Source organism: Paramacrobiotus metropolitanus, unplaced genomic scaffold (genome assembly GCF_019649055.1).
Source record: "Paramacrobiotus metropolitanus isolate TYO unplaced genomic scaffold, Prichtersi_v1.0 Parri_scaffold0000071, whole genome shotgun sequence".
Taxonomy (NCBI): Eukaryota; Metazoa; Tardigrada; class Eutardigrada; order Parachela; family Macrobiotidae; genus Paramacrobiotus; species Paramacrobiotus metropolitanus.
In genome coordinates, this window is record NW_026570291.1 from 463,483 (window position 1) to 475,085 (window position 11,603).

At 40.5% G+C, this 11,603-nt stretch overlaps 3 protein-coding genes across 3 annotated transcripts; 1 reads left to right on the top strand and 2 right to left on the bottom strand.

Annotated features, from left to right (window-relative positions):
* Positions 1-498: 498 nt before the first annotated feature.
* Positions 499-2,687, top strand: LOC129594785 (uncharacterized). The gene is made up of 4 exons (XM_055491582.1): positions 499-516; positions 1,527-1,818; positions 1,902-2,263; positions 2,350-2,687. Exons 2-4 carry the CDS (start codon positions 1,581-1,583, stop codon positions 2,536-2,538), a joined length of 789 nt encoding a protein of 262 aa, XP_055347557.1. The 5' UTR covers positions 499-516; positions 1,527-1,580; the 3' UTR covers positions 2,539-2,687.
* A 114-nt stretch (positions 2,688-2,801) lies between these two features.
* Positions 2,802-4,881, bottom strand: LOC129594806 (atrial natriuretic peptide receptor 2-like). The gene is made up of 7 exons (XM_055491627.1): positions 4,762-4,881; positions 4,135-4,706; positions 3,738-3,957; positions 3,484-3,628; positions 3,372-3,420; positions 3,155-3,296; positions 2,802-2,948 (listed from the first exon to the last, which is right to left on the bottom strand). Exons 1-7 carry the CDS (start codon positions 4,810-4,812, stop codon positions 2,910-2,912), a joined length of 1,218 nt encoding a protein of 405 aa, XP_055347602.1. The 5' UTR covers positions 4,813-4,881; the 3' UTR covers positions 2,802-2,909.
* LOC129594765 (guanylate cyclase 2G-like) lies at positions 4,821-7,815 on the bottom strand. The gene is made up of 14 exons (XM_055491555.1): positions 7,626-7,815; positions 7,509-7,547; positions 7,410-7,434; positions 7,042-7,346; positions 6,829-6,872; positions 6,600-6,638; positions 6,361-6,435; positions 6,163-6,297; positions 5,808-6,026; positions 5,565-5,712; positions 5,377-5,461; positions 5,019-5,271; positions 4,898-4,932; positions 4,821-4,842 (listed from the first exon to the last, which is right to left on the bottom strand). Exons 1-14 carry the CDS (start codon positions 7,813-7,815, stop codon positions 4,821-4,823), a joined length of 1,614 nt encoding a protein of 537 aa, XP_055347530.1.
* Between the last annotated feature and the right edge of the window lie 3,788 nt (positions 7,816-11,603).

An 11,603-nucleotide genomic window follows, 5' to 3' on the forward strand; every position in this document is an offset into this window, starting at 1 on the left:
CAACAACTAAATTAATATAGTACTTAACAGTACAGTAACTACTATAGTACAGTGCCTACGTTAGCGCTCTGCAAAGGTTAACATATTGCAAAATTACTAATGGGAGTGTATATTTAATTAGATAGTATTTGCACGACACAGTATGTGACGTACAAAATTTGGTGTGTAAATGCCAGTATAGTACTTAGCGTTCAGAACGACGACCTCTACACAATAACTGCAAGTTTTGCAACATTAAATTTTGCTGTCAATGACGTGTCAATCGCTGTCAATGGTACCTGCATTCCTGATCACTGTCCACTGCTGTTACCCAGGGGCTTGGGTATTACACGCTTGTGCAATCAATACCCAATATCGACCGCACGATGAGAAAGTACCAGTGAACTGCACCAGGGCGCACAGCGAGATGGGGAATTATAAACAATAGGGTAACAATTACAGCACTGCCATAAATAATTAATATTGCACCAATACGGACGGTGCGACGGCAGCGATCAGTCAACAGTGCATTACACGGTACGTCGATAAACAAAGCAATTGGTACTTGACCATAGTACTACAAGTCGGCGACGAGAAAATTGTATGATTTATTAGCACCTAAGTAAGTACACAAACAATGGTACATGCAGCAAAAGTGCACATGCATGCACCAATGGTGCAATTGAATGCACCATTGGTACGGATCTTTACTGGTGCCGTTTTTTCACTCAGAATTTTTTCGCTCACTTTCTCACAAACATTCAGTGTGCGAAAGAATTATTTATTTCATTTAAACACTGTTTAGTGCATGACTGGGATTTTTTATGGCCTTTACAGGGTGAAAATTCCATCGCGTTTGCTCCTTTAAACCTGATTTTGAAAACTGTTCTGATAAAAAAGTGTAGTTTCTGAGCTTTAGAACGAATCTGTACACTTTGAAAATAAACCAGTTCAAGGCGCACGATATATTACTTCCAGAATCGTCATAAAATTGTGCAGGCTGTAAACAGGTAATCCCGCTAACCGGCGGTTAGCGACTATGGTAACCGCTAACGGTTTAAAACTTTGAATGATAAAATTTTTGAAAAAGAGACCCATCAGAAAAACCTAGCGGAACCAAGACGAAAAAAGTGGTGGTCGTTATGGGCATGTTAGTTGTCGTAGCCTTGCATATATTGCATTTGCTACCTTTTAAGGTCAATCTTTGAGTACGGCTCACTTCCGACTCCGAGTATGTGCGAGTACAAACTGTGTATTAAGTATAATCGCGCTGTCTTATCAGGAAGGTCAATACAGCCACTTCTGTTACAAGACAAGTGTTATAACTTCAAGGCCGGTTGTACAGATACATAGGTGATCATACTACGCACAGCTGGCTCGACATGAATATAAATAACAATCTTATTTATTCGCACATCCATAAATGCGCACAACCATACAACTGTTATCTCCCAAATAAGCAAAGTAAAAAGATAACACCACACGCTCACAGCCACGTGCTTCTGACACTGGCCAAAGCCGCTTACGCTAACGAGACTCTTCTCTAGCTGTATAGTGGCAGTGTTGACAAACAGCCGTCTGCACACGTTGGAGTAAACAGCATGGGTGATCGCACTGTCTTTCCGCCAATCGGTGATGCAGTGACCGATTACCAGCGGAGTCTGCACACCATCCGTCATCCAGCGTACTGGCCGTCCAAAAAACCCTTGGACGGGGATACCCTCCCGACAGAATGGGTACCCAAACTGCTACCATCACCGCGATGCCTTTCCGGATTGCAGTATCTCAGCGGTGTTAATCATTACGTCCTCACTGCAGAAAAGCACCCCACAGATGCGGGTATTAAGGAAAAACTTTCAAAGCGTTTATTGACCAGTTAGGCTAGTTTGCATGCTCTGATTTGGCTGTGAGTTTCATTGTAGAAACGACTGGAATAATACCGCGAGCTGATCACTACAACATCCGCGATCGGACGGGATGCAGTATGTACACCTGTCTTGTCGTCAGCGCGTTTTCGAGTCGTGGTCCTCTGAAGCGAAAGCGACCCATCCAGGTGAAGATCTGCGACCGGCTGGACGAAGTGCTTTTGCATGGAAACATTGAGAAGAGTCTATTGTTAGAGAGAGTTGTCATTCGAGCGTCTGACGAACAGACACCCATTGGGCATATCTGTATCCGCTCTGGCTTGCTTTTGGGAAAGACCGTCATCCAAGACTCGAGGGAAAGACGAATTTTAGAGATTAAGCGTAGAAATATTTTCCAGCAAGGAAAATTGGCACTTGAGGTAAGAACTGCTTTACAATACTCGTACAAGAGCTAATTTGCTAAGTTATATGACTGTTGGATAGTAGATAATCTGGGTTAATTTAGATTAAGAATTCTGTAACCGGAAAATCCTGTGGACGGTTTATGCTGCTGTTGTCGGCGCTGGCAGAGAACGGCACAGCTAGTATATCGGGGACTGATCTACTGCTGACCGTGGAACTACCGGCGCAGTACAAAGCCATGTTGCTGGTTAGCGCAGTTTTGCTGCTTCATAATTCTTCTCTTAAAGAATGAAACACTGCCTGAAGTCCTGCACGGTGGCTGCATTTTGGAACAAATCAATCGCTGTGTACCTTGCCACCTTCGGTTTTTCATATATATATTTCCTGCACATACTTTGTAATTTGTATCTTGAATCTGTAATTAAAAGTGTACACAACAAATATTAACTTCTAAGACCGTAGTTAAGGTACAAGTATTCGCAAAACTAACAGACAACGCATGCGCATTCATGGCAGTTCAGAATAAAACCACAATTATACTGTTTTCTTTTGGACTCTTTTGATGGACATCTCGAATCCCGTAAGGCCTGATATACAGTAATTATTAAGTTTGGTCATCTCCGACCTTAGTCCAAATTGACCATGCGATCCATAAAATGGCTTTCAGATGACTAGCCAAAACGTTTCCATGTCGCCCTTCCCCTGGGAATAGAGAACAGTCTATTAAACTCGGAAGTATGTTTACAGTTTACACTGGAGCATTTAAGCAACATCATAGCATGTAGTAGCTATGGACAAAGCTGTGTAGCGGGAAAAACTGGATTCCACTAACGGTAAAAGAGGACAGTTCAAGGAACTGGTCAAACAAATCACTAAGATCGGGTCATCGGACCATAGCTGTAAATTACCTTCACACGAATAACCCCCCGCCTCTCGCACTGGAACACGTTTTTGATCCTCAATAACGCGACGGTACTGGACGTCATTTGGATCCTGCCAGATTCTCCACTGCTTTCCATGCGAGCCGCTGTGTTTACAGTATCCCCAAATCTACGAGTACGAGCATATTTGTCATGCGATACCTTGTCACGATTATATGGAGGCGTATTTTACTTTCCGACTTACAGACAGTATCTGGGCACTTTCTTCCCGATGACCCCAGCAACGCACGAACCTGTGCATATTCAAGTCATTTATTTAAGTCTTTTAGCATAGGTAGGAACAAAATATCCTTTACCGGAATTAATGCCAGCCCGTAATTTTAAATGGAAATTTGTATAGTTGCCAGCGATACACGAGTCGAAGTCTTTAAAAAGGGCACTTGCCATACGGCACACTTCCAGGGCGTGATCACTGTGGGCGGATGGGACGCCACACGCAACCTGTGAAACATATCGTTTTCGTGTGATTATTAAGTACACCATCGGATGTAATTATTGTAAATTGTGCTGCAGCAAAACAATTTTTATCATAGCTGCAGTTTGTGCCTACCATATAAACGTCACCAATTGTCTCAATCTTCTGCACGGGAAATCGAGAAATTTTTCTGTCAAACTCCGAGTACACGTCACTTAATAATACAATAACAGCACGCGGGGGCATTGACTGCACCCATTCAGGAAATCCCGGAAGACTGGAGAAGTAGATGGATGCATCGTCGAACTGCTGCGCTTCCACACCGACCCCATTGCGAAGAGCCCGCACAACTGCTCTGTGCAGCAAAAAATTTATTTGTAAAGGCTTTTTTGATGAAATCCAATTGGATCTACATTTAACGATTAAAGCAAGCCGCACACAAAAAGTACTTAATTTATTACGGAAGTCAAGATAAATTGCGCGATAGAAAGTACAGTAGATGAGCTTTCGTTAAGTAATTTCTTTTGCTCACTCTGGTAAAATTTCTCGTAATAAGGATTCGCATTTGGCGCGCTCCGTTTTCAGTTCTTCCGTTCTAGCTCCGACCGCTTCTTCCAAAGACTCGGTGTATTTTTCTAGGCGCATAATAGTTATTCTCGTGTAATTATTAAATCGCCGACCCTGAAGCTTTCGTAGCGAATTTTTGACAAACACCATTGACGGTCTGCGCTCAGGCTCAGTTTCCGAGCACGATTCGAACAACGCCTTGCACCGAGCGGGAATGTTTTGTTTATCACTTTTTGCTTTCGCCATGGTGAGCGACATGGCATCTTCCATAGTAAATTCTTGAACAATTTTTCCAAAGGCGAATACATCGGCCTTCATCATTGCTTTCGCAGCTGGATGACCTTTAATGGTGGATAATTCCGGTGCAGTGTATCGTTTGTCGGGTTTGATTTTCTCCTGATCGTTGACCATGCGGCGAAGAATATCACCGTATCCTAGTTCGGAAATCTTAAGGACAAAACGGGAGTTGACTAAGCAACATGATGGACGAAGCCTCCCATGGAAGCGAAATTTTGATGTATGAATAAAGGATAAACCCTGACAAAGAAATAATAATTTGTAGAAATAAGACTTCAGTGCGCTTTTCTTCTACCTCCGCGAATCCTCCAATCAATGACATAACAAGGTCACTGTCTATCCGCATGCGCTCGGCTAACGTACGCAGGGAACCATGCTTGGCGAATTCCGTAACGAACCGAAATTCCCTTGCTAATACAACGATGCCGAACAATTTGGCGATGTTATCGTGGTTAACGTGGACAAGCTGGAAATAATTATGATAGATGTTGCTAACAGTTTACTATCTAACTGTAAAGTCACAATGAAAACTGGAAGCAATGCAGAACTGACCTTTCTCAGAGCGCTGACTTTGTTCAGAATTTTAACTGACAATTCTCTGCTGTGATTAGAAGGGTGCGTGTAAATCCAAACGGGGTTACCGCGGAACTCAGATTTGTAATTCGTCGGATGATCGTTAAATGTCACGGTACGACCGCGGAACTCGGATTTATAATTGGCCGGATTATTGTTGAATGTCACAGTTCGACGGGGAATACTGTCCTCCGTAATTAGCCACCATAACTCTCTTTTATGCCGCACGATCCTGTAGAAAGTGATTAATATCGTATGTTCTTTACTGAATGTTTGTGCGTCACTCTATCACTTTGTACGCGTACGTCGTTCCGTCGTAGTTGTGTGCAATACTTACAATTTGGTTGCAAGCACGCTGGTGGTCAAACTGAATACGACAATCACAACTGCTAGAATAACCATTGTCGTTTTGTCCATTGTCCCTATAAACGGGCCAGTAATTAAAATCTAAAAGGGACAACACGTGATTGGCATTTATGGTAGTCCTGTGTTATCGTTTATCCTGAAATATCGTTTCATTAACACCTTGCGCACAGGCTGCATCTGTTCCCAAAAATCCGCAGGCGGGAATATCCCGAACCGGATTCAGCAGCGGATTGGAAAAATTTTCCTGGTGTGTTTGTGGCTTAGTCCAGATTAGCCTATCCGCTGCTGAATCGTACCACATGAACAGCTAATCGAAAACAATAAAACCGGCTAATGAGTTGCAATTCATAACATCCGCCTCGGTGCTGGTTACCACACGCATGATTGGTTTACGCTCTTTACCGTTAACTCCCGCGCCTTCCCATCGTACACGTAAATATCCATATCCAACAATCGAGTGGCATCCGGCCGGATAAATGTTAAGCCAGTTTCCAGATCGAACAGATGATTTTTAATTTTGCTCGCCAACGAAATACCGTCGCATGACGAAGAGCGATTTACAGCCGCTGTCCACAAGCTCACAGCATCGTAAGCTCCTCGGGTGCCATACAAATCCAGTGGCTAAATTAAGAAAAATTTGGTCAAGGCCTTGCAGAAAATAAGTATAGCAAGAAAATATTAATTTTCCAATCTAAGATTACAGAGTCTGTGGTTTGCAGTGCAAGACCAAGGTCACAGTTACAGTGTTTGTACTGACCGGTGCATCGGTCGTGAAGGAAATATTATATTCTTCCAGTGTGCGGTTGGCAATGCGCTGGTTAAGGTCATCAAGCAGAGACCCTCCAGTGTGATGAGTCGTCAGATAAATAAAATTTGTAAATGTTTGAGACATCTATAAGATATGATGTAAACAAGTAAACGGGGAAATGCGCAGTAACGAGATCATTATAATTACCGATGCAGGAGGGCTAGAAAACAGATTAAGCTTTCCATAAATGTCCACTTGGGACGGTTGGAGCATCAGATATACCTAAAGATTTTACACCAAATTTAATTTATTTACCATTTGGCGTTCATATATACTGTATGAATGTCTAGTTTGTTGTCAGAGACAAGTAGTACTTCAAAGTACCGAATATTAACGTACTCGCACATTATGTGCCTAAAAAGCACAAGCTTTGTGTTTGCGCTTACATATTCCTTGTTGACCATTTGAAACGACTCTGCCAGTCTCTAAAAGGGAAAAAGATGAATATTATCTTTGTATAAGTACTCGCATTGTAAAGTTATTGCAGTCTTTTGCTTTTTTATACTACAGTAGTAGTTTATCCATATGCGCATACTCAGTAATTGGGTGCAGGATGTCGTTGCGAACTGGATAATCGAAATTCGTCATAGAAATCGACTGCACATTAAGACTCACCAAAATCTCAATTCCAATTTTTGCATGGCAAAAAAGAATAATAACTGCAATACAGAAAATAATCGTAACTGGAGATTGTACAAACAAGGAGAAACAATTTCTATGCCGAAAATGACAGCAGGCAGGCAGATGCTTGCCGTACAATGATCTCTGGGAAAAATATACAATCGGTTCAGAAGAGGGGGGTGGGGGGCACCTACATCGATAACTTACTTCTGCTTCTCGTTCTAGCAACGTCAAGTACCGGCTGCACGCTGTCAAATCGGGTCGCATTAAACCGCAGAATCTGAAACTGAAAACTTTTGGACGCATCAGCTTTTGTTTGCCGTTGAAGGGTATTGGCCGTGTTGACGTAAATGACATTGGTGGCCGCAGTATCGAGAAGAGCGGTAACATGGTACCAACGGTTCATACGGAAGAGCTGCATAAATACCGTAGCAAAACCTTCGTAAGTGCCGCTTAAAGCGATAGCGGATGGAAACTGTATGGGATTAACTTCGATTTGCTGCATTACTCCGCTAAAAGACAACAGGATAAGCTCCGATAAAGACTAAAGTAACCGCAAGCCAATTAACACTTACGTAGAAAATATAGGAACATTCCATTCTACAACCGAAAATGTCGAAGTTATTTTGGAAGAAACATAATATCAGATTCAGCATGGAGCGATACATGCGTACCTTTTGCAAGGTAGGCCGGATTAATAAAACCCCCACATCCTTAAAAATTTAGAAGAAAGCTTTGGTTAGACTTTATCGAATGAACTAACAATAATGCATGGCTCGCAAAATCTTTACCTACGGCAACGACGGCTGTACACTCGTTACTTCGAATTTTATGGTCAAGACGTTTGTTCATGTATTCCGCCAACATCCAGGCGGTATTAGCAGCTGTGTCATCACATGTCCGGTAACTGTCATCATAAAGCAGTTTCAAAGAGATGTTCATCGACTCCCTATACGTCTCCGCAGCAGCTTCGACCGACATTCGTAAAGCCGAGCCGGAATATAGTAGTGCCGGTCCAACTGGGACATTTTTTGGTAAGATACTAATCATCTCCAGTTGTTGTAGGCATGAACCGAATTCCAAAAGTAAAGCAAAAGCAAGAATTATCATGATACAGATAATGCCGCGCATAAGGAAACATGAAAACGATTTACTGTGAAGATTCTGTGGTCATAGTGACGCAAGCCAGATAATGTAACGAGAATCTCAGTAATTTTGACCAGTATGTACTGTATTTATATACAGCAGCTCAGAAGACATTTTCTGTACGCTTGGCTTTTCACACACGTGGGTGTGGAATCAGGAGTATAGCAAAGCACCAGTGCACCGGCACACAAGCGACTGCCTTTATGATTCTGCGGATGGAAGATTGCTCAATACTCTGGAGAAATACGAGTGTTGTCGTTGGAAGCGTTGGCCGATTACTATTCTGTAAAGGTACTTGTACACAATGTGATGTATGTGTTGCAGACGTATAGTCAGCATGAAGCCACCGGCGGTGTGGTCATGTGGGAGACTCAGCTTTTTGGCCATCTACTGCGACGCCACGTCACAAAATTATTTTACTGGAATAAATTTTAATGTAAATAATGAGTGTTGGCATAAGCAGTCGAACGTTGTTCAGTACTGGATCTGGTCTTCGCCATTAATTAAGTGGGTGCATGCAGTCGGTAATCTAATTCTGGTCCGCTGGGGTTTTCGATTATATGTAAATATGTACTGTATGTAATACTAAATGCCGCCGCAAAATGGTTTGGGTTCGCAGTTTTATTGTAAATGTTTTGATTATTTAATATAAATTTGTTATTTTGGTTAATTTGTTATTTGTTGTTATTTGTAAATTTGTTTTTTCTGTTGCAAAATTAATTACTGAACTTATTATTTTGACAAGGGCCAAATGGTTTCAGCGCTTGTCATCAGAGCAACGGAATTAATGTTTGCAACAGCACAAGAAGAAAGGGTTTTTAGTTTTTACATAGCTTTCGCGGATCATGTTATCACGTATGCAATGCGGTAATTGTCAAACGTCACGTGCTGTTTTGTTTGATTGCGGGGTATAATCTTTAGTCTAATAATACGATCAAATTACTGTCTTACAGTTGTTAATATTTTTTGCTCCACCAAGTACGACAGATCAGGACACATTGACAAACAATTTATGCACTGAATAGAACAGCTGACGTCACTGCTGCATAAGAGAAACATCCGCTCTTCCGGTTTTTCTATTTTGCGGCAGGTTCATTTGAACCGTGACAGGTTCTTATATGCGGTATACGACTAGAATCAGTCGTAGCATATATGAAACTGTAGTTTCGGTTTTTGGTCTTCGATATCCGTGTGTAAACAAAAGTAATTTCTGGCGCCCGTAGAGTACGGAAGGGTCCGCGTGACACGAGTCATGTGACATGAGTCATGTGACATGAGTCGAGTAACGATGCGTGAAAGTTATAGATGGCGTTGTTAGCTCGGCATCTTTTTAGTTTACATTATGTGATCCTACATTATGTAGGAGCACATTGCATCTGGAGAAAAACGGAATTGTAGTATCCAAACAAACGTAATCCAATATGCTCCTGCAATGTACATATGTGCTCCTACATGTATGTATACCACATATGTAGCACCTACCTATATAGAGCATTGCAATGTGCTCCATATATGTGCTACATATAGAATTGTATATATATGCAGTATTACATTGCATGTGGAGATGATAAGGGGTAGGAATATAAAGTGCTGAATATATTAAATTATATTAAAGGTGATATGTTTGACGAAAAGTGATAATGAAGAAAGGGTGTACTAATCCAGTGTAAGGAAGAAAGAGTCTACATTGAATTAGGGTGAAGGTAGTGGGAGTTTTACTGTAATATGGTATAAATATATTCGACTTTCTGGTTGTTCGTATTTGAGTGTTTAATGAAGTGTTACAGGAAGTGGAGTGTGTTGCGGGTTGTAGATGGTGATGGATTGTTGTGGAATATTCAAGAAATTTCGAGAAAGTTGATTGCTTAATGGAGCAGACTATTATGTTTTGCTCTGATAGTGTTGGATGTGTAGGAACAGGTGGTTTGTATATGGGAAGTAGGTTGGTAGGTACATTAAAAGGTTGTACGAGAAAACGTATAGCTTAATTGGTTTGTTGACTGGATTTTTTGAGTTCGGTGCGTATATAAGAAGTTGAGGAATCTTGTGTTGAAGTTATTATGGAGTGGACGAAGCATATGGAGTGAGCAAAATGTTTTTCTTGTTGGTTATTTTTGGTGGCCGGTGTGGATTTGTGGATACTTACTGATTCAGGCTGCTGTCTTTTGTTTGGCTTTAGTAAGTCTTTTTTGGTTGAGTATGGTTTAGTAAGTTTTCTTTCATACATTGTTTTCGTTTAAGAATTCTTTTTTTAATAAAATAATAGAAGGTGGTTGTGATCGTAAGAAATACATGCGCGAGTTTATGCGTGGTTATAGAAAGAAACGCAAAATAGAAACTGATGGTAATTGTAGCAGGGAGGATAATGTAGGAAGTGGTGGTGATGGTAGATATGAGAATGTAAAAGTTAAAAAGCAAAACTGTAATCGGAATACTAAAGGTGGTGCGTTTTCTGGTATGTTTGGAAAAAAATATTGGAGAAAGGTCATTGTTGCTTATGTGCCGTGCGATTGTTGCAATATTTTAGTTGCATCTGATTTGATTGGTGACAATTCAGGAATGTTACATAGTGATTTAAAAGCTGATGCTAGAATATGTGCAGGATGTATGACTTTACATAAGCATAAAACTTTTAATCTTTGTGTTTACGATTTACGGCGAAATTGTTTAGATATTGGTAGAGAAAATTGGTTGAATAATCTTGGTTACATGGAAGTCCAGGCAGTGCGTTTGTTACAGCCTTTTTCGACAATATTGCATTTGAAAAATAGCTTAACAAAACGTGTAGGGCAATTATTTCATGTAACTAGTGATCCTAGTGAAAATTTCGAATGTTTGCTACCACGTCCGGCTACAGATTGTTTATTAGCTGTATATCAAGCTAAAAAAAGATTTTGATAATTCTAGTCGAAAAGTCATTTATTCTGTTGATTTTAACATTGTTTATAAGGCGCTTGATTTTTTGATTTCTAATAACGGGTTTTTTGATTTTTAAATTAATCTGGGACTGGAAATCAAAAACTGGATTAAAAGAAAAAGCGTATCCTAATCTATTTCCGTTTGGTTATGGTGGTTTAACTAATGATCGGCCTTAAATTATTCACCTGAAAAATATTTTGAATTGCGTTTTTGAAGTGCAGAAAATAGGTTTCAAAAAGATTGCTCATACGTTTTCGAGCTCTAAACCTTTATCAACGGGATCAGGTAGAACGGACGATTAATTATGTTCTTAAAAATGACAGTTTTTGTACAGAGAAATGACATTCTTTGTAAAGGAAAAGATTTAGGTAATAAAAGTGTTGTTAAGTTTTTATATCCAAAAATTGGAAAGGTTACACGAGGTAGTCAAGCATATTACAACGGTGCTAAACGACATTTGCGGAGTATGGTAATGTGTAATGGTTGTCCGGATCTTTTCTAAGCATTACTTTACGATTTTGTCCTGAATTGTTGTGTTTTGCTGACCCTGTTGAGTTTACATTTTTGTTTTTTAACTTTACATTTTCATGTCTAACATCATCACTGCTTCATTATCTTCCTTGCTACAATTACCATCAGTTTCCATTTTGCGTTTTTTTTTCTATAATCACACACATACTCACGCATGTATTTCTTGCGATCAC